Source organism: Mesoplodon mirus (genome assembly GCF_964341445.2).
Source record: "Mesoplodon mirus genome assembly, chromosome: 7".
Taxonomy (NCBI): Eukaryota; Metazoa; Chordata; class Mammalia; order Artiodactyla; family Ziphiidae; genus Mesoplodon; species Mesoplodon mirus.
Genome location: NC_138983.1, coordinates 136152966 through 136176273, shown reverse-complemented (window position 1 = coordinate 136176273; position 23308 = coordinate 136152966). Strand labels below are relative to the sequence as shown.

Here is a 23308-nt window from a genome sequence, read left to right as displayed (position 1 = left end):
CCCCCAACCCCTCTGTATTGTTATTCTTTTTATCCTACATATATTTTATAAATACCTTTATCTACCCAACATTTAGTTTTTTTAAATATTAACAATCAGGTGAAATTTATTTAAATCATATGCAGCCTTGAACAATACCTAAGGCAGTGAAGCATAGTGGATAAAATAGTGAACCTCATCCATCACTAACTCACTTGGCAAATTTAGGCACCAAGACGTTCCCTAGGGTTCCAGCTGTGTAAGAACTTTACTGCTCCTTGAGAAAAACAAAAATAAAAACATGTCCTCATCACTCTAGAGGTGTATAGCCTAGAATTAAAGAGCTAGGTAAGGAAAGTCAAATGAGTTGTAATATAAGAAAAAGTATTTTTAATATTGCTGAAGATCTACTCTGTACCCAATCCCATGCTTTTGAAAATAAGAAATTCTTCAAGCGTCTAAGCTCTAACTGAGGCAACACAGTTCCCTACGTGTGACAAGGTTTGACTTCTCCTCTGCTTTCCCTCCTGTATCTTTTGTGTAGGGTTTTTGTCTTTCCATGTTAGCATCATGGAGATCAGAGATTCTCCCTTCATGTAGTCAGTCTCTATATGACTTAGAATGTAACTGCCTGTCCTCTTCTTTTCTGTACTCTCCACCCAAGAAGAGGTCTATCTCCCTACTTCTTTCTGCTTCCTTCTCTATTAAATGAGAAGAATGATAGTACCTCATATGATTGGGATAGGAATTAAATAAGTTAATTCATGTAAGGCATTCAGAGCTGTGCCTGGTACATAGGAAGTATTATGTAAGTGTCTGCTGTTACGTTTGTTTTTATATTTATTTTGTTTATTATCGTTATTACTGTCGTTTTGTGACTTCACCTCTGATCTGGTGTAAGAAAGTCAGATGTAGCGTGTCCCACACGTACTTCTCTTTGAGGTAGAATTTTACCTGCAACATCAATCACTTCTTCCTCTGAAGGTACTCTACCTTCCTCTTGTCCTTACCCCTCTCCACTCCATCCCAGTGGGAAGGGCTAAACCTAAAGGATTCTCAGCCTAGTGGCTGGAGAAACCCAACAACGAATAGGAAATTATCGCCAAGTCAGATTAATTTCAATCTCCCACTTCACTAGTGCTTCATGACTCAGGGGCTGCCACAGAAAATACTGAAGGCTTACCCATTCCCAAGTGCCTAAACAAAAGTGAGAATGGGACAGAGGTACCAAGAGAATCATGCTTGGTCCTTCCCGAGAGGCCTGGCAGCCCTGACTGACCCTCGCGAGTTGACAGTTCTGATGGGCACATATAGATGTGCATTTCCACCGCAGAAAGCACCCCAGCAATTAAGTGCTTTATCCAGTGACGCACACCCTTCCAGACGGGCCTGTGTGATTACACAATGTTCAAGGGCCAGGCAACAAATTAAAGTCAAAGAAGAAGCATATAAAAGTCACCCAAACCTCAAATGGAAAAAGGTCAGTAATTCTGATGCTCCCAGTCTCTCATCAGTTGTCATTCTCAGATTTCCTCTGGGAAAACCAGGGAGGGTTAGAACTGCAAAGAAAAGTCCCTGAAATTCAGTGGAATCCCAGCCACCTTCCTGTAAATATTTTTGACCCCCCTCTCTGTGCAGAAAAATCTAGTGTTATTTCTAGAAAGGTTTGGGAATGTTTCCGTAGAGCTAAGAGCCTGATCTCAATTTCAGAGAGTCCTTGTAAAATTCCCCCACCAAACTGACTTTCAGGCCTCCACACATCACGGATGACAAGAGACACCGACCTGTGACACAACAAAGGAGGGGGGCTGAGAATGACATCACATGTTGTGGATCAGTAACAACCTCATTTCACAGCCGAGGAACCCTGTTTCCAACAGTCTCGTTCAAGGGTCTGTAAACTTTTCCCGAGAAGGGCCAGACAGTAAATATTTCAGGTCCTGTGGGCCACACTCTCTCCGTCAAAATGACTCCATACGTACACAAAGGGGAGTGGCTGTCGCCAGTAAAACTTCGTGGACACCAATATCTGGACTTCATACAATTTTCACATGTCACAGAAGATTGTTCTTCCGATCTCTTCTGTGCACAGATGTAAATGCCATCCTTATCTCGTGGCAGCAAGAAGACAGCCGGCCGTCCAGGTTTGGCCTCCCTGGGGTCTAGTCGTCTAGAAAAATATGGAATGACCCTGACACTGGATAGCTTCCCTCATGTGGAGTCTGTGCTTGTTCACCGCACCTTGATCTCCTCAAGGCATTACATTAATACTCCTTAATCAACCACTCTTCCCCACACACAGGGGAGGAGGGTCTGTTTTATCAATGGCAGAAACTGAGGCACTGAGCCGGCCCAGAATGAGCCCGTGCGGAGCCCTGGGGGTGGCTTTCTGACAGCTCTTCTACCTTGAACTCTGCGCCCCTATTGCCTGCTCACCTCAAGTGCACACACCTCCCGCACTGTGCTGCACAAACACAATTACTGCATCTTAATAGGACAATACTGATCTTCTGTGAGCCGGGATGGTGCAACTCTTTATTGCATCATTAATATATATTATCATAATATATATGATGATGAGGCAACCTGTGTGGCTAGGCGGGCCCTGGCCCAACCCCAAGTCATCGGCTGGCTGTCAATTCTGACTTATGCCTCTGAGAAGAAGCACGTACTCACGGGGCAATTTCCCAAATGAAACGTTCCATTCGCATTTTCAGATCTGGACAACAAATGCTGAACAAGCACGTAAGGACCCCTGTGTCAGGAGGATAATCGTTTTGTTCCCCCCGACTCTCCTCTCCCCACCCACATCATTGCTTCTCACCCCTCACCCGCTCCTGCCTACCCCCCTCCTAGCAGAGTAGAAACACTTGGCTTCTCTGAATTCACAGACTGAACAGAACAGTCTCAACAAGTTGCCCAAGGTCCATATCTCCAGCTCAGTCCTATTTCCACAATGGCTCTGAGGCACTTAGGGGACCACGTCGGCATCCTCTCCACGAATCAATACCACCCCATGGCACCAGATGACACATCCACGTGTCTTAGCCCACCTGCTTCCAGCCGGCCCCCACCCACCCCTGAACCTGGAGGATTTCACTAGAGGTTGCTTGAAGGAATCATCAGTATAAACGGTCGGACGGGGGTGCTGCCCTGGTCACCGGGGCTTCTTTCAACCCATGGAAGAATTCCATTCACCCTCATCAAAAGGATTTTTCTCACCCTGTGGAGGGCATCCATCAATGAAAGTATTTAATCAGCAGACACTTGGCTTCCTAAGACGCTAGTGACTAGTTAAGAAACAGAATTCCAGGAAACATCCATGCAGAACCTTGTGCATTCAGTCCCTTCCACACAGAATGCAATTGTAAACAATCCCCCTGAGCAACTGGAAGTTGTAATATAGAGGCTTCATTTGGAAATCCCTCTGAATCACAGACCCAGTACTATACGAGGACAAGGATTATCTCCCAACCTGCTACCTCTTTCCACACCACCAATTAGAAAAGAAGGTCTCAAATGAATTTTTCTTCTCTCAGTACTCTGACACAAGAGAATAAAAATACTCATAGCCAGGCTTCCCTGGTGGCGCAGTGGTTGAGAGTCCGCCTGCCGATGCAGGGGACACGAGTTCGTGCCCTGGTCCGGGAAGATCCCACATGCCGCGGAGCGGCTGGGCCCGTGAGCCATGGCCGCTGGGCCTGCGCATCCGGAGCCTGTGCTCCACAGCGGGAGAGGCCACAACGGTGAGAGGCCCGCGTACTGCAAAAAAAAAAAAAAAAATACTCATAGCCTCTTCCAAAAGAAAAGACTATCCCTAACTCTACTCTTCAAAGGAAAAAAAAAGTTAAACGTGCTGAGAAATTCTGCCACTTTTCTAAAAACGGTTCTTGAGAGGCATGGCCGCATGATGAAACACTTCCTAGGGGTAATTAATCCTGAGCAACTCTTGTAAAAAAAAAAAAAAATAGAGGAACAAAGCACATTCTGTGATGCTGTAGTGTTTGACCAGTTTTTGCTACTCATATATGAATTTACAAAATTCTGAATTCACACTATAAAACAGAAAGATGGGGAGAATGAAACATACCTATTCATGAAGACTTGAACTTCAACAGCTCACGGACCCCACCCAGGCTGCAAGAGGAGGCCCTAGGAGGCAGCCAGTGTAATGACATAACCCACAAGAATGCCCTAGAGTGAAGTGGTTTTTAAAGGATATTTAATTTTTCTTGAGCTTCATTCACCACGAATAGTAATCTTTCTCTAAAGGGCTGTGCTTCACCCAACCAAGATGAGGTTATTATTATAAGATAATTATTTGTAATAGAAGCTATCAATTACTGAGTACTTATGTGCCAGGAACTATGCTAAGTGCTTTATACACACTATTTTATTTAACCTACATGACTAACCCTATTAGGTAGTTATTACTATCTTCCATGTATAGATGGGAAAATTGAGGGTCAGAAAGGCTAAATGACTTGCCTAAGGTCACACAGACAATAAAACACAAACCAACCCAGGACCATCTGACTCAAAACCTATCCAGTAAGATCACTCCACTAAACTGCTTCACAGATTTGAGTCATGGCTGTAAATTACCTTAAGCTCATCTTTAAGCCATCATCTACACTACAGTGATTCCCAAACTTGACTTTTCATTATAATCTCTTTTTAAAAATACAGATTCCCCAGAACCCACACCAGCCTGACTGGATAGAATATGGGGAAAAAAAATTAATCTCTTATTCTTTTGTTTTAAGCCATGCCAAACAAATGGCCAGATTTATTTTTCCAGAAGAAGCTTCCAAAGTTCGTGGAAGCACTGTGACCAAAGGAGACTCGGGAATGTTACACAGATACGGACACTGATGTCCAGGAGCAACGGGATGAGTTCAGGGTCGCCCAGCCGGCCGGCAGCAGGCCCCAAATCTCCCAGCCACCCACTTCCTCCAAAGACAGGACTGCTGCTTAGAATTCGTCTGGAATCATTCAGAAACCCAAATAATCACAGGAAATGAAAGACAGACTGGCACATGTCAAATGATTATAAATATGCACAAAGGAGTTAACAGGTTCAAAATATATCCCTCGGGAGCCGGCACACTCCCTGGACCTTTCTTTACGTAAAGCATGGGGCCTCCGCGGAAGGAGGCAGACTTGACTTCTAATTGACGTATGATTGTGTATATTGTTAGGATGGAACTTGATATTGAAAGAGACCTGAGTTCCAACCTCAACTCTGCCACTTCCTCATGTGGCCGTGTTGCCATTTACTCAACCTCCCCGAGTGTCACTTTCCTCCCCCCCAAACCAGTGATAAGAATAACTACTTCCTATAGGGTCTCCATGCAGTTTAAATTCCTTCGTGAAGACAGGCACCCAGCGTCTGGCTCACACTCACCATTTATAATTGTTGTTATTTTTCCTTTCCAGTTCCCTGAAAAGTGAAACACATTCTGTTTACGCAGCTAATTGTTCTAACTCTCAATGCTCAATGTCCCAGTTTAAAAAAATTCAGCCCTCCAACAGGACATTGCTTTATGCCATCCTCCAAACCGAGGATTGAAAGCATGCTTCCAAGACACACAGCTGTCTAACGTGCTAAGAGCAATAATGAATTGCCCTAATATCCAGGGATAACAAAATTAACAACATCTTCCCCAAAAAATCTCCTCTGGGGTGATTTCAATCAAATGTTTCAACCAATGATTTCAGTCAAATGTTCAGTCATGAAAAAGAAAGGATTTGGGTTGGAACCTTATTAAAATATATCCCTCTACCTCAGTGACACTTGTTCAAAGTTAACCATAAATATCCCAAATGCTCGCCTGTACTTTCCCAAGCCGTTCCAAAGAGAAGATCCACGGTGGAGCGGTCAGATTTGCTGCCAGTGATCGGACTGTCAGGGCACAGGGGCAACACCTGCATGTTATCTTCCTCAGACAGCCACACACAGCCCTTTAGAGCATCTCTCTTGATAACATTCACTCCTTTCACAGCCTCGAGCCTGGAGAGTCCATTTTACGAGGAATAAGGTTTCACCGGAGAGACGCAGGAAGGGGACAGCGTAAGGCACAAACGAAGTTTCAATCTGTTCCTTTCACTGCAGCCGTCTTGTGCATCCATCCAGGTAAGGCAACATGCAGAAGGCCTCGCTCCTGCAGCCCTGAAAGTCTGTCCACTGACAGATCTATGCTGATAGATCCACCGGCCTTTCAGTCATATCCAATTTGGCCACCCTCCTCTAGATGCGGTCATTAGTTCCTGCTGACCACGGCTGCACTGCCAAGCACCAGAGACAGCACAGCGACCCTGGCTGTTGATGGCTGGCGTGGGATGTGGGCTCCGAGGGCTTTGATCTATTTGCTTCTCTGTTTACATATGGATTTAGGACAGAGAGGGGTGGTCTCAGAAGGAGAAATGCTTTGGCAAACTCCTGACTGTACAAACTGTTTCATTCACACCAAGGACTATTTTCCCTCTGAAGGGACACAGAAAGAGCTCCCAAAGGGCCAGGTTTTTGTCACAGTATCTTAAAGCAACATTTCTACATTGGAACTGTTTAGCAGAGAAAAGAAGAATGCCTTGGCTGTTAAGATCGGCTGAACAAAACACCTGTCACCAGAGTTGTCTCTGGAGAGTAATGTGGTCCAGGTTACCCTCTCCAAACCACAGGACGACCGTTCATCATCCCTAACAGACAGCTCTCTGCGTGATTACCATGGTAACAGTTTTCATCCCTTCCTAACAATCCCTGATACCACACACCAAAGTTTTAAAATCAAATCATGGTTACAGAATATAAAGAAAACTCAGCCAGCTTACATGCCAATACCAACATGATTCTTCCCTGCCAAGAAGCTACATTTTAATATATTTTTGATTCTTTGGTATTCACAGATGTCCCTAGACAATTTTTTAAGTTAACTTGTCAATAGCAATGACCACTGGTCAAAAGCCAAGGGTGGTATATCATTTGAGCAGTTACATATCAAGCAAGATGCAATCAAAGGCAATTTACTGGGATTTGAAACATCATTAAGAAGGGGAGGGCTTCCCTGGTGGCGCAGTGGTTGAGAGTCCGCCTGCCGATGCAGGGGACACGGGTTCGTGCCCCGGTCCGGGAAGATCCCACATGCTGCGGAGCGGCTGGGTCTGTGAGCCATGGCCGCTGAGCCTGCGCATCCGGAGCCTGCGCTCCGCAACGGGAGAGGCCACAACAGTGAGAGGCCCGTGTATCGCAGGAAAAAAAACAAAAAAAAAGAAGAAGGGGAAAGAACCTACTGACTCTTCCTTGCATGATCAGTGATGGATATTTGCAGAAAACAAACACACACTTCAGCAGCAGTTTCTTCCTGCCCTAGTGCCCAGCTCAGAGCCCATTTATTCACATGCCAAAGCATTACCTGGGGGAAAGCAGTTGTCTTGGTGAAAAATGACATCCCCACCCAGCCAGGGGAGGTAAGTGAGATCCAAAAGCCAATTTCAGAAGCCGCAGTGATTGTTTCAGGGTGAGTTGTACACGTGTGTCTAATTATAAAGCTCTTTCCCCACTGTGAGACTGTATACAAGAAGCTTGTATTTAACAGCTTGTCTCAGGATAGAAAGCTATTAAGAAAACCATCAAAAGTCCCCCAAGATCAAGAGTTTTATGGATATGTGGGGTCTCCCATACTATCATTTTTCAATGTTTATATTATAGAAAATTTCAAACATACAGAAAAGTACAAAGAATAATGTAAGGAACATCTTGTGCCCATGACCAAGCTTTGCCCAATCGTAATGCTTGGCTGTACTTACATTAGGCCTTTTCTTTTCCTTAATAAATTACTACACAGGAAAGTAAAAATCTGTGTATAGCCCTCCCAATCCCATGCCCTTGCCTCCCTAAACAATATACAGTATTGGCCTGCATGTTTTCTGGCATTATATAAATGGTATCAAGCTGTAAGTATCAATCTACAACTTGTGGTTTTTTTTTCCTCAGCCTTGTATTTCTAAATCTTATCTGTATTAATACAAGTAGATCTGGGTCATTCATTTTCATCACTGCATAGAATTTCACTGCTTGAACATAATACACAGAATTCTGTCCTTTTCCCTCTGAAGGGCAGTTGGACTGTTGGAGATTTTTCACTATCATAAACAACATAGAAACGAGCATTCCTCGACCAGCGTCCTATTGCACACATGCAGTGATTTCTCAGGGCATAAACAGAGGTGGAACTGCTGGGTTGAGGGCATGTGTGTATCTGCTTCGAGGTGTTGCCACGCTGCTTCCAAAGCAACTGTGCCAAATAACCCTCCCACCATCGGGGAATGAGAACATCTATTGTTCCACATCTTTGTCATTGAGCGATACCATCAGAGTCTTTCATGTTTACCTGTCTGACTGGTATGAAATGGTACCTTGTTTTCATTTGTGTTTTCCTGATTACCAGGGACATCCTTTCGTGCTCACTGGATGCCTAGATCTTCACTTCTATGAGTTGCCAATTTTTCTATGTGCCTTTTTTCTTATTGCTTTGCAAGAGATCTTTATACATTCAGTGACTTTAGAAAGTTACTTAACTTCTCAGCTTCCATTAGTAAAGCAGAGATACTATCTCTTGGGAACGATTGGAAGCTGAATGAAAAGCACTGGGTCCAGTGCCTGCAACGTGCTAAGCCTCAAAACAAGTCACTATTTCTATTACAGTAAGTCCCCTACATACGAATGAGTTCCATTCCGAGAGCACATTTGTAAGTCCAATTTGTTCGTTAAGTCCAACAAAGTTAGCCTAGGTACCCAACTAACACAATTGGCTATAGAGTACTGTATGTAATAGGTTTATAATGTTTTTCACACAAATAATACATTAAAAAAAAACAAAAAAATAAAGAAAACATTTTTAATCTTACAGGACAGTACCTTGAAAAGTACAGTAGTACCAGCTACATCACCGCTGCTTTTACGCTTGCTTCCGGACATCCTAGGCTTGAAATAAAGATACTGTACTACTGTACTCTACACAGTACTGTACAGTACACAAAAGCACAGCCACTGACTCAGATAGTGCTTAAAAGAAACATCAGAGTTACACAGCCTCCAATCTACAAGTGGCTGTGATCTTGTCTGTGAGACCATGATCCTGAATTTCAGCAATGGTTAAGTACCTGTGTGAAAAGACCTCTGGGAAGAGGGAAGTGGGCGGTGGAGAATGGCAGGTAAATCAATATTAGGGACCTGTCCAGTATTGCCGGGGTGGAAACACAGCCATGACTACATGCGATGCCACCAGGCCCAAGACCTCTCCGTGTCCCCACACGTCATAAGTGATCCTCACATAAGAAAAGTGAAAGGACAATCATCCTATCGCTTATCACATACAGAAGTGTGTTTTTCAATAATGACCAAAAGTACATTGACATCACTTTGGTGGCAGGCACATTGTGAAAATACTTCTCCAATATTTATCCAATATCCAGAAGCACATGTTCCTAAGGACATGGTGGTGAGCTAGAGAGATGCAATAAAAAGGAATCACATAAGCGTCTCTGCTTGGACCCTTAAGATATTTAGTTTCGTGCTGAGATCCTCCAGATTGGCTTCTACTCAGTTGCATCCTGGCCTCTCCTTGGAGAAAGGCCATGTTCATTTTTATGAACCCTGCCAGTGGAGTCAGGGAGCGTATACAGCTGACCTCCAGGCCGATCAAGCAGTCCTGACACCAGCTTCAACCGGTGGCTAGTGGAGTCCCTTTTTACACGTACTTGCACCTCATCTAACATTCAGAATGACCTTCCTCCATGTTCAATTTCCACCGGCACTGAAGAAACCAGAGACTTTCCTTAGCGACCCTCTGCCTACCTTTTGCAGAGTAATCATGGGTAAGAGTCAACTCCAGAGCAAATATAATTAAGCCATCTTCTGATATCTATCTGGGTGTACTGCTTTCTTCCTTAAACGTGTGCCAAGTTTCCACTTCCAAGAAGTTAAACTGCCATATAAAAATGCCGTGGTGATAAGTAATTAGACACTGTAATGGAAAATTAACTGTGTTTTTATTTAGAGCATTCATTTTAACAAGACATTTCTTTTTCTAACTGTTAGTAAGCTGCAATAAAAATAAATTAAATCCTGAGGATCTGCAAAGGTTTTCTGGTTAAATAAAAACAAAAACAAAGAAGAAGAAGAAGAAGAAAAACCGCCTCTTCTCCTAGAGTCAGAGTATTCCTTATTTTGTTAACATCACTAAATTGGTACATGGTCCTGGTCTGAACCCCATTCCTGGTAAATTCTAAGGCCAATTCTAACCCTGTCACCCGTGCTGTGGACAGAGGAACAACACTTCCACCGTCACGGCAGCTGACCCGGAGGCAGTCATGACAGGCGGGACGGAGGGCCGTCGCCACATGTGGGAAGTCTTCACCCAAATGTTCTCTCTCCTTCTCTTTTTTCCTCCCTGTTTTGCTGCTCCCAAGAGACTTGCAGCCAAGTGATTCGCAACAGTCTGGCAAGCACCTGTGGGCTTTGGCAAGTCCTGGGTTAGAAGGCGGCTAATCCAGCTCAGTGGGGTCCATCTCTGATGCTCCAGTAAAAACACCACCTCTTCGAGATAGGAATGGAAAACGGCATTCCCCAAGAGAGAATGCAAAATGAGGCCTCCACCTGTCCATCTCATCCAAAGCCTTGCAGCCCTCTAACCATGTTCCAGCTAAGGGTTCATCAGCAGGTGTAGCCAAGGGACGCGAACTGACTTCACTGGGGGCGGAAGAGTGGCTGGCATGGTCCGCAGGCTCCGCAACCCCCATAGAAGTTCCCAGGCTTCGTACTAAGGCGGGAGCCTCAGATCTGTGCCCCACCTAACTTCCGTCTCTGTTCCTCTTCCTCCCGACCTCAAAACAAAGTGCAAACAGCACCTAAAATGCTTCTGGGTTAACACTGATTCAGTCATGCTAAATGCTGGGCTGGGCTGGGCAGGGCACTCCCCCCACCCCCACCCCCACCCCCGCCCAGGCTCTTCCCTGAAGGCGCCCCAGCACGTGTCTAAGTCAAATCAACGGTGGGCATTTACTCTCCAAGCAGGCACAGAAGAATTTCAGAAGCCACCTGACACTGAACTACATACCAGGCGGAATCAAGTGGCTTCAAGAATTTCCAAGAAACCCACCCTTTTTCTTTTTCCCTATTCCTTCCCTTTTTTGGTTTTCATCTCTCTTTACAATCTAAACAATTTACCGTCCTTACTGCTTTTCAAATAGATCCCTGGGATGTAAAAACCTAACAATCTTCTCATTTAGATTCCTGAGGTATGTTAAAACCAGCAGCTATATACCAGCCATGCTGGGATCACAAATTTTATTTTCAAGCCAGAGGTACAACCAACACTGCAGGAAATTGGTTTCATAAAAGATTTACTGCATATACAGTTTCAGTTGAGTTGTATTTAAGGAGGTTAATATGACAATTTTGGTGTTGATAATACCCTTTAAGTGGAGTTCAAAGAGAAAATTCCAGACGGTAAGCAAACGGATTAAATTATCATAATGTTTCACAATTCCAAAGTGCCCACATAGACTCTAGAGGACCACAAAAAAGAGTTTGGCAGTGGCTGTACAGGTGCTTCAGAGAAAGATTTAAAATATCCCAACTGTTAGCCAAGACTTAGAAAAAACTTAAAAATAATGCCAGTGGACTTCCCTGGTGGCGCAGTGGTCAAGAATCCGCCTGCCAATGCAGGGGACACGAGTTTAAGCCCTGGTCCGGAAGATCCCACATGCCACGGAGCAACTAAGCCCGTGTGCCACAACTACTGAGCCTGCGCTCTAGAGCCCGCGAGCCACAACTACTGAGCCCATGTGCCACAACTACTGAAGCCCGCGTGCCTAGAGTCTGTGCTCTGCAACAAGAGAAGCCACTGCAATGAGAAGCCCGTGCACCGCAACAAAGAGTAGCCTCTGCTCACCACAACTAGAGAAAGCCCGCGCAGCAACGAAGACCCAACGCAGCCAAAAATAAAAAATAATTTAAATAAATTTTAAAAAATAATAATGGCAGTGCCATCAACAAGCAAGTGCAAATATTTGTTGAATTAAATTATTGAATTAAATGATACTGAAGATTATAGACATTTGGAAAGGCATTTTAACTTGCTAAATTTCTAATCATTTTCCCATTCGCTATTAGAAAAATGAGAACCAGCGAATAAATTGCTAATAAACTATTCACTCATTAAAACTGACCCCTAAGGAATCCCTCAGTCTCTCTATTTAACAAAGGTGTCATAAAATTTAAGGAGTAAGGAGACAACAGCTGAGGATCCCAAAAGAGCTCAGCTCCAAATATATTCTGACCTTGGATGAGTTCTCTATCCTGTGCTTCCCTCAATTTATTTACCCTTAAAATGGGAACAGGAGAGGCAGTGATGAGTGATTGCTAATAAAAGCGTATTTGCCTCTGGCAGAAACACAAATGCTGTTAATAAAGATCATTTTCCAGACCCCCAGTTTACATTTCTCTATCAACGTTCCAGTGCCCAGGATCCAGGTTCCCAAGATACTACAGGTTTTGGTCTCCAACTAAAACACTGAGCTAGGACTGGGGGAATCAATGAAGTAGCAGCAGAGTCCCTGACCCCATCACACAGGCCCACACCTCATTTCATTTTTTACCAGGATGACACGCAATCTTTGTGCTAAAAATGAGCCCAAGGACACCACCCCAAAGAACTTGTTTCTCTCGGACCCACCAAAGAATAAAATGTTCTCAAAGCGCACTCCTAAGATAAACACCCTTCCCCACATGCCCCTTTTAATTGGCTGGTTAACTTTCCCTTGGGTGTGACTGCACAGCTTTATCCCAGGTGTGTAATGGAGTTGGAAGAATCTTCCTGATTTCTGAGTACCCTAATAAGAAAGACGGCGGTGTACAGTGTGGGCTGAAACTACGTTTAAGCCCTGATGTGACCCTAGCAGTTCGCAAAAAAAAAAAATGTATGTTCTGCTTGGGAAGGTTGGTCTGTGGTCACTGTGATTCCTCCTATTCAGCTCTGTAAGACTGGCCGCTGGAGGTCACGGAGAGAGCACACAGAACCCTTCTGCCAGAGGAGAGAAAAAGAATTAAACTATAGGTTTTAGTGAAATCACTAAAAGTCATGCAGGGGCCATGGGTTGTAAAATGTACAAATACCCATATTCACCTCCGCCCAAATGTGCGTGTACAAGTCCTAGGGTAATTCTAGGTTATAAGTATCGATAATTATAATAAGTTATAAGTAATTATGCACAGTACTTAGGCTTCTCAGTATCATCTTATGAAAACTCTTAGGGTAAATTGTTACATCCTTGTTTTTGTGAAGCAAGTTACTCATTTTTTCCAAACACCCCTCAAATTTAGAAACTCCGCCTATTTCTAAAGATCAAACTGAAAGAGAGATCCCTCAAAAGGAACCGTGCCGCTACCTCTGCAATCTATTCCGTCCTGAGAAGCCAGTTCAAGGGACTCTTCCACCAAGAAACATTAATCACAACCAGAAAAATAAAACAACGCACCTGAGAGTTAAACAGTATTTATGATATCATAAACTGCAAGTCATTTTTGGTCTTCAGTCACTGTCAACATTCTAATGTTTATGAGAGATCATCACTGCCTTCTAAGTGGCAATACAGTTCCATTCTGAGTGAGGATTACTATTACCAGATTTAAAAATAAGAACAGCATGTCATAAACTAAATTCATTCTAAACATGTTCCATACCTCCTCAACAGTCTGAATAACAAACTTTTTTTTTTCAAATGGAGGCTCTCTTTGGGCTTGGGTTTTTAATTTTATTTTCAATTTAATGACAAATGTTCCTTTAGTTTGGCTTTAAGAGAAGGATTCCTTGACTGAATATCTATTATGTGATGCAGGAGATCTATTAGAAAACTTAAATCAATCTGGAGATTGCTTCCTAAAACTAAAATTACTATATTTTAATAAGAAAGGGCCTGTTCAAATAAACAATTGTTTTTGAAGATGAGTAGTCCATCAAGGTTAGGGTGTCTAATAATAAATTACTATCAAGTGATTATCTACCAGATGAGAAATGTTTCCATTTCTCAGTTTACCTGAATATACATGCTCTTCTGCCCGAGGAGATCAGGATCATAAACTGACATTAGGATTTTGCTAAATCTGAACGACATGGCTTGCTTAATTATGCAGAGGCTTTTTAAACGCTGTAGCTTTTTTTCCACCACAATTTCATGTACTTACTGTGCAGGGTGGTCACTTTATTATCTTAGTTTTCATTATTTTAACTGACAAAGGTCACTTCTGTTAGTTATATAAATCTTAAAACAGCAAACCAAAGGATGAGATAGTTCAGTAACTTTAATTCCAATTTATGCCTTTCACTTGATTTGAACATTTTATGCATTGGTTCCACCAAAAGTGCTAAATATTTATCTCTATCCAGAAAATAGATATATATATATAGCTTCATTATGAATGCCAGCAACTTATTGCTTTTTTTAATTAATAAAAAAAAAGATTAAGTTCATCCAATTTAAGATTTGTGATCCTGAACATAACTGTTAAAAGCAACAAAAATGCTTTGAAAGTATGGTATTTGCAAAACCTTTGAGAAGTCGCTAATGGTATTCCCATGATCTAATACATGTAAGGCTTTAACTGTAATCGTAAACCCACTGAAAGCTTATGATCTGAAAGGATGGACTATTGTAGCCAGTTTTTAGGGGTTTAATTCCACTGGCAAATCCCAGTTTCTATATTTTAAATCTCAACTAGAGCAAAATCACAACACATTTTCAAAAGAACAACCTAAAGAAATCAAGCACGGGAACAATAAGGCAAGAACGCCAGTGCCAACAACCACCCTCTCCCACAAACCATCAAAGAACTTCAAAGGCACAAGACTGAGCAAAACTTTTAGTTTGTGAAATATGTGTGATTCACTTTTAACACTCACAAAAGTACATATGAATCACTGTATTTTCCTCCGATTTATGTCCCACACAAGGTTCAATACAACACAAAACTTACTCAGCCTCGACGGATGACTGGATCATTGTTTTTGGAGGCTATTTACTATTCTTTTTCTGGCATGATTTCTTCTATGATCCAATTCTGTGACTGCTAAAAGCCAGGAAAAGCTGCCTTCAAGTCAATGCATGGCACGAAGTCACTAAAAAGTTTGCAGGCATCAGGCTATGCCGAGGTGCTTAGGAGAAGCTGTTCTGCTTTGTCCTAGGGACCTCCAGGTATGCAATGTCTTTTCAGGGTGCGAGAGATTTACGATTAAAATGGATCCTCTCTTTTTCCTTTAAGGGATTTGAGTTCTCATGGCAAATGACTATTTACGCTCAAAACAAGAATCAGCCTCCTTCCCCGCTCCAAGATCTATGTAGACAACTCATCCCAGGTTTAACGCATGGCAGACATACCAATGTAAAAACATCAACCATATCTATCTTGTTTTTAAAATTTCTTCTTCGTATCTTGTTTCGTATATTTCTTGGCTTTTAAAATGCAGTATTACAAGTCTTGTTCTGGGCTACCAGGCCTAATTCCACCTTACAGACAAAATTCATTTTACAAAGGAGTAACTGAATAATACTCATTACCAAATACATGTAGGAACAAGTTGGTTGTAAAAGAACTTTACTGTATGTATTTACACACGTATTTACTGATTGTCCTAGAGAGCCTATCAATGGAATCAACAGAAAATGCAGTATTCCAAGCACAGTGTACTAGCAACTCTTGGCCTGAACGTTCCAAAAATATCTTTCAAAACCACTACTATCTCTTCACTTTACTTTTTCAATGTAAGTATAATTAAATTCATTTATTTCATGCCACCCATGCAACAAATATACCCTCAAAGGGTCTTTCGGTTTGGAAATATTAAATTTTTACCTTCAGTTGAAAGCAGAGTCAATAACTTTTTTGATAAAAATTGCTACTTTTTTTTTTTTTTTTTTTTTTTTTTTTTGCTATACCCACGTCTGGAGAGCCTAAATCCTTATAATGCCAGGGCACTATGAAACTTGGAGCTTCTCTTAATGCAAGTTTTTTAGAAATAACTTTGGATTTATTTTCTATATAAACCTATGACTTTTAAAGTATATTTATTAAGTGTTCTTTATTTTTACTACGGGTCTTGTTCTTGTGGAGAAAGCAAACCAGATTTGAGGAGTGTTTTTATTGTGATCATTGTTTTTTAGTCACTTAAAACTCACAGGGTTGACCTCCTCAGCTGGCTCCACAGCGCGACACATTCCAGAACTACTTCCCCAGAGGGAGATCCTTTTAAGTAAAGTTCAGCGGATTCAGGATTTTGCGGGGAACCTCAGGATACTGACTTACTTGTAAAATTCCCAGTGGAGACAGGAGGAGGTTGGACGAGTTAACTCAAGGTGAGAAGCAACGCCACTTCCTGAGACAATGATTTAAGCGCTGAACCAGGTCAAGGGTTTGAACTTTCTTCCTGAAAACCACAGCAGCGCTGGGAAGGAGGAAGGTTCTCCTGCCAGCAGATCCCAGGCGCTGCGAGGCGGCGGCTCTCGGGGGCGCGCTGCCTTGACTGCCTTTCTAACCTTGCCATTGACACCTTGCCGGGCCCCTTCCAGGTTGCAGAGGCCTCTGCAACGCTCGCCTCGGACAAGTCTAGTCCTCTTGCAGGGGCCCACAATTCCCGGGCCCCTTCCTCCTCCTGTGGGAGGACAGAGGTAGTCAAGCGCCCGACCCCGTCACGAAAGCGGCCGCACCCCACTGCGCTCCCGAGGGCCGTCTTACCGGTACAGGAATGCAGGGGCTTGGGTCGCACGACCAGCGACGGGCACATGGAGTAGAGGGAAAGTTTCTCAAAGTAGTCGCAGGTCTCCTTGGAGAGGATCTCGTCGATCATGAAAGTCTTGTAGCGCCTCCTGGCTGCTTTGAGCTGGCCGGGCGAGCTCAGCCTCAGCTCTGCGTGGCAGTGCATGGTGAGCCCGAGCGAGCGCCCGCCGCCCGGGGCCGCGGGGCTGGCGCGCCGGCGGGGGCCTCCCGCAGGCTCCTAGGCGGCCGGGAGGCGGCGGGGCTCGGGAGGTGCGCGGAGGGAAGCCGACACCGGGCGCGCGGGCTGCGCGTCTAGACCCACCCGCGGATCAGCATCTTCGCGGAGCCTTTTGGGGACAGTGCAGCTGTCAATCAGCGCGCGCTTCCCGCAGGGCCTGGTGCGGAGCCGCGCTGAGGGCCGGCCGCTCGGCGAGCACCCCGCCCAGCCCGCCTTTACCACCCGGCTCGGACCTGCGCGCCTCGTGCCCGTCGCTCTTAATCGCCTTCTCCAGCCTCTCAGCGTCTCGCGCTCGTCTGCGTGCCTATTTTAAGACACTCGCTCCGGCTCTCCTCCCCGCCCCCCTCCTGGGACGAGCTCCAGGTGTGTGTGCACTGTGCGCGCCCGTGTGTGCGCGCGGTGCGGGGAGCGCGCGCCGCCCCCGCCAACGGGCTAGGCCTCCGGGGGCCGCTGCCCACGCGGAGCCCCGCGCGCCACCCTCGCGCCGGGCATGCCGCGCTCCGAGCCGCGCTGCCATCGCCGGCACCCGGCGGGCGGGCACGCCCTGGTCTGTTAGTAGAAAGAAGTCGAGACTTCGCCGAGGCTCCCGAGACTGCGGGACCCACAACCGGCGCCCCCGAGGAGCCGGGTGCCTTCCTGCCTCCCCACGTGGACTTCCGCGCGCCGTTTCCCAAGGACGGCGCCCGCCCCTAGCGTCCCCTACGCTCGCAGCCGGCCCCCAGCCCACGCGTTCCGACTCCCGGAGTGTACGCCGCGATCGCGAACTTGACCGTTCCACGGAGATCCCAAACCATCAATGACCTTTGCCCTGTCCGTTATCCCTAAACTGTTAAAAAAAAAAAAGTAATCAAAAGCACGTGTTCCTTTTTTATTTTGAGCTCTGTTTATAAACTTTTTTTGGTCTCCAGAAGGGCCAGGGCAGCGGGACTGCCGGGTGCGGCGAGTCAGCCCGGTCGTGGCTACTGGTGCCGGATACTCTGGCACCACGGTTTTCGTCCCCCGGGTCCCTGGCGACGAGCAGGGTTGGGGGAGCCGCGAAGACACGCGTTCATTAGGTGGTTTGTCTTCTACCTCCTGGGCGCCTAACTTCCGAGTCTGTTCCAATCAGTATCTGAACGAACTTTTGTTTTCAGTTGGAATTGTTGGGCGAGGGGCGAGGGGTGAGGGGACCCCACCCAGCCTCGGCACCCGGACCGTCCCGCTGCCCGCGTCCTGCCCCCTCGTCCGCGTTCGGCAGAAACTGCCGGTGCTGCCGGTTTCGCGCAATTATGCCTGGGAGTTAGTTTGCACGGGGCCGGAAGGGAAACGCACGGGAAGGAGACTGAGAACTACAGACGCGGATGGCCTTCTCCGAGACCGAGTTTGGGGCTGGTGACATCTCGCGGCCCCGGGCAACGGCGGGCTCGCTGCAGAGCTGCTCGCCCTGCAGCCCGAGTCGCCGCGGAAGCAAGTGGACGCGCGCGCCTGGGCCAGTGGTTCACTTCAGAGGGAAGGGGAAAGCCTGGAGAACTAATAATTAGGCACTGAGAGAAAATAGTAATAAACCGAATCAGAGCCTTGCATTAGACGTGGTCCGCAATGCGCCTTTGAGGAACTTCATTCCCGAGGTGTTGGCGGGCGCCCTCGCTCCCCTCCCCTCCCCCTCTCCATTTAGAACGGTTTTCGTTTATTCTCATGATATCGCCTTATGCTCATTCTTCTCCTCCCGGAGCGGCGGCTTGAGGGCCCGCGAGAGCTGCGGCCAGGTGTCCCGGTGGCGGCGCGCGTCTCGCCTCAGAGCCTGGAGGGCGCCGCGCTGGGCCCGGCGCGTCCGCGGCTGTGGTGGCCGGTCCCAAGGCCTGTCCGCTGCCCCGCGCGGGGCCGAGAACGCTCCCAGCTCAGCCCGGGCAGCGCCGCTCGGCGCTGCGACCGAGGGGTCCTCCTGGACGCCGGCGGAGAAAGGACCCGCTGCGCCACGAGCGGGGGACCGTCCCAGGGTCGCGGCGTTCGCACCGAGGACATTGTTGGGTGGGGAGTTATATGTCCCGCTGGAAAGTGCAGAGCTGTCGGCAGCGCCGAGAAACTGCGTGTTTGGTGGGATTGGAGGGCGCGGCGCGGGGGAGACCCCCGGGCCTCTGCACCGCACCCGGTGACCCTGGAGAGGGACCGAGCGTTATTAGCCCTTCGGACCCGCTGTCGGGCCCTCACGGCACGCGCGCGCCCCGTTGCTCTTCGGGCCCACTCTTTTCCTCCACCTCTTGTCCCGTCCTCTAGCCTCGCCGGCTCTTCCGGTTCCTCCCACCGCCACTGGCCCCTTTCCTCCGCTTCCGTCCATTTCCCCTTCCCCACTGTTCCCAGCACCTCGGGCCTCCTCTGCTGGATCGAATTCCCCCATCTCTCCTCCGCATCTTCCATCCCTTTCTCTTTTCCTTTCTTTCCTCTCTTCCTTCCCTCTCTTCAGACCCGGATCTGGAGCCGCGCTCCTGTGCCCCTGCGCCCCTGCGCCCCTGCGTCGCGGCGCTGCCACCCGGACGGCTGCGGGTGGCTCGCGGGCGGAGACCGCGCCGAAGCCCCAGCCGCCCGGCCCGGCGGCAACCGGCCTTGCCTCTGCCCGCCGCGCCCTCCAGCCCGCTCTGCTCCCCGCGTCCCCTTGACCACCGGCACAACATTCGCTCACACTCTCGCACAACTGGTCCTTTGATTGGAAATCTGCAGCCCTTTCAATAGCTAACTAATAAATTAAATAATAGCTTATTGGATTTTCCATCTTTTCTATTTTCTACCACAGAGGCAAGAAATCTCATAGGGGGTCTGAGAGCACAAGTCCTCAGGTATTGGAAAGAGAGATTCCAGATCTTGGGAGTCTGGAGCCTTCAGCTTTCTGTCACTTATAATCAAAGCTGAGCCTCAGTTTTTTCATTTGTAAATGATAATCATAATACCTACTTCACAAGGTTAGCCTTTCATAATCCATGACTACACAGCTCTTCCCTTCAGTGGGAATGCCCACGGCACCCCATCCCCTCCCTCCTTCGCTGCCTGGAAAGCTAATTCAAGGCCCATCTCAAATGTCACCTCCTTTGGGAAAGATCCCACACTCCCCAAGGCTGTCCTTGCTGTTTCTACCTCTATCTTAGAGGTTCCTTTACTATATTATTGCCTTCTGCATATTTCTTTCACCCCCTGGACAATTTGTCTTGTATCACCAATACCAGCATAGCACTGGCACATAGTAGGTTCTCAGTACATGTCATGAATAAGTTAATGCATGAAAGCTGGGATAATTATATAATGTGTGTAAGACCCGAGCACACGATGGGACTTCAAATCTTCACTAGTTGCACTACATTTGTCTTTCTCCTTAAATGAGCCTCTCTTTCCTTTATATTTTTGTTTTTTCTGCAACGGCATCTAGCCCAATTTCCCATTTTGCACTCATCTCTCTCTTTTCACTCCCTCTCTCCTGATCTCAGACTGTAAAGGGCTTTCGTGGGAAGAAGCACACCCCAGCTGTCAATCATGAAGTGGGGCTTTGGTCAGGAATAGTCAGGGGTTTAGTTTCCAACATTAATGAAGTGGCTGGAACAGCAAACATCTGCCAAAGAGCCTCAAACCTTTTCCAGCTGCTGGAGACCCAAAGACACTTCCCAGCCTCCTGTGACTGTACCCCGGCAGTGTCTGCCCCTCTACCGGGAGGAACACACATGGAGAGGAACAGACCTGTCTGTACCCAGCCACGCTTGCTCAGGCAGGCATGGAAGGGGATAAAAATGCACATCACCAGGAGGCTTCAGGAGATCAGCTCCCCTCCCCCATCCGGCACCTGATTCCTGGGGATAGAGCCCAGCCAGAAGGAAGGAAGCAAAGACACCTGTGCAAAGTTAAAAGGTTCTGACAACTAGAAACCAAAGAATCACTCTTTCCCATTTCAGCTGACAGCCATTGTCTCCATTCAACTAGAACACGTGAAATTTAATAAAGCAAAATGGTATTGAAAAATCCTAGGATGGCATTTAAATTGCATCTAGGATCTAACCCTAGGTAAATTAGCTCAGCTTCATTTTTTGTGTAACTATCCTTTTATAATCCTGGGCTTTGTGTCGAGGTAGATGTCAGAAGCAGCCGGGGCACAAGTCCTCCAAATACATGAACTCATTCGCAATCATCTTCTACAAGTGGGGGGAGTGGAGCGGAAGCCCTCCTTACACTCCAGTAAAGTGTGTTTAATAACTTGTATTTCAGTTGCTAAGATTTGAAATGGTTTCAGACATGTAAAAGCAAAATAGGGAAAGCCTTGTAAGTTAATATTCCCCTGGGCCCCAGGGCCATGCCAAAACTGCTGCCTGCGGAGCCCAGCACCACAGACTTGCACAACAAGAAGTTGAAGGAAGAGGAGAAGAAAGCCAGCTTATTTTTAATGATGATATTAATTTACAAAAACTGCTCTCATACACTGTAAAGCATCTTTTTAAGAGAGGGCACAAATGTAATCCACTTGACAAATGGGCTTGGAAATGTCTGAATAGGTCTTTCTTTCTCAAAACATCTTTCTGGAGCAAAAGTTTACAGGAAAAAAAAAAAAAAGACGATGGCTGTGTCTACAAAGCACCTAACAGTTATGTGAAGAGTGAAAATGCAGTAAATCATCCAAAAGTTTCCAACTTTTTAGAAGCTTGGTATACAGATTAAAACCATTTGTTAAAATTTTTTTTTAAAAAGCCATTTGTTTTGCTGATTATTTCCCTTTTAAAATTGTGCTATCCTGGCATGAAACAGCCTTATTTCTGCCTATGTGTCTCAATTATCCCATTGGATATAGCCAGGAAAATAAAATTTAATCACTCCTACCTTGTTCATAATATTGTAGAAATGGATATTGATGTTTGGAGCATCACTGGTTTTGACTTTTTTTTTTTTTTTTTTTTTTTACATGATACCCCTCACTAATGAGAAAGCTGCCACAGGAGAGGAGAATCACTTTTAATATGTCATGGAGCAGTGCCCTGGCTGCCTGGGGCAAGTGGAAAGAACTTCTGAGTCAGGCAAACCTGTGTTCCATTCCCAGCCCAATCACTTAGTAATTTCCCTGACCTCTGGTCTTCAACCACAACATGGGGGGGGATGATAGCCAACTCAGGTTTACTGGAGGATTCCATGGAGGATTGTGTGCACCGCACTAACTCTTGAAAAGCCAATCTTCCCACTGCCTTCACCTTGAGTTCAATAAAATAATCAATTCGCTTTCAAAAACCATCACAAAATAAAACTGCCTTTTTTAAAAAGCATCAGAGCCACTGCTGTTTCATGTGTTTGGGGTTGGTTTTTGTTCAATGTTCAGAACCTAGGAAGCAATTCTCTTTCAAAAACCATCACAGGGCTTCCCTGGTGGCGCAGTGGTTGAGAGTCTGCCTGCTAATGCAGGAGACATGGGTTCGAGCCCTGGTCTGGGAAGATCCCACATGCCGCGGAGCAACTAGGCCCGTGAGCCACAACTACTGAGCCTGCGCGTCTGGAGCCTGTGCTCCACAACAAGAGAGGCCGCGATAGTGAGAGGCCCGCGCACCGCGATGAAGAGTGGCCCCCACTTGCCACAACTGGAGAAAGCCCTCGCACAGAAACGAAGACCCAACGCAGCCAAAAATAAAAAAAAAATAAAAACCCATCACAATATAAAACTGCATTTTTAAAAAAAGCATCGGAGCCACTGCTGTTTCATATGTGTTTGGGGTTGGTTTTTGTTTAATGTTTAGAACCTAGAATCAACCAAGAAATAGAGAGTGAGAGGAGCTGGCGTTAGAGTGAGGGACTATCGTTAACAGAAGGAAATGGCCCTGGCCACCAAGCGTCCCTAAGTGCTACTCAACATCTGGCACCTGCAGCCACAGACTCAGCACATCTGCAGGCGTCAATCATTCTAACCAGCACTTCACAAGAGAATGGCTCATATATCGTTGTTATGGCTTCTGTCTGCAGAAAAAAACCACCATGATCCTGCACCCACTGGGTGACACCTCATCCAAATCATCTCATAAAGTATTTTTATTCTCTTCTCCGCATCACGCAGGCCTCGATTAGGTTTCATGTGAATTCTCTGTAATCTGCCCTAACACAGAGTCAGCCAGCAGCAATGAACCCAGCGAGACAGGGTTGCAAAGAGAATGAGCAGTCGGTCTGTCGTTGGCATGGGCTGTTATCAAGGACAAGAAGGTTCCTGTGTCAGCCAGCGCAGGAAAAGACTTGTGGAGCCAGTCTGCCTCTGACCATACGAAGGAAAAACAACACTCGAATGATTAACCTGCTGG

The 23308-nt window shown here is 46.1% G+C and overlaps 1 protein-coding gene across 1 annotated transcript in view; it reads right to left on the bottom strand.

Annotated features, from left to right (window-relative positions):
• BARX2 (BARX homeobox 2) overlaps positions 1 to 17266 on the bottom strand; it is a 69585-nt gene extending 52319 nt beyond the window's left edge. Inside the window, exon 1 of the mRNA XM_082626853.1 lies at positions 16769 to 17266. Coding sequence (XP_082482979.1) covers positions 16769 to 16955 — 187 coding nt within the window. The 5' untranslated portion in view covers positions 16956 to 17266. The remainder of the gene's footprint in view (positions 1 to 16768) is intronic.
• Between the last annotated feature and the right edge of the window lie 6042 nt (positions 17267 to 23308).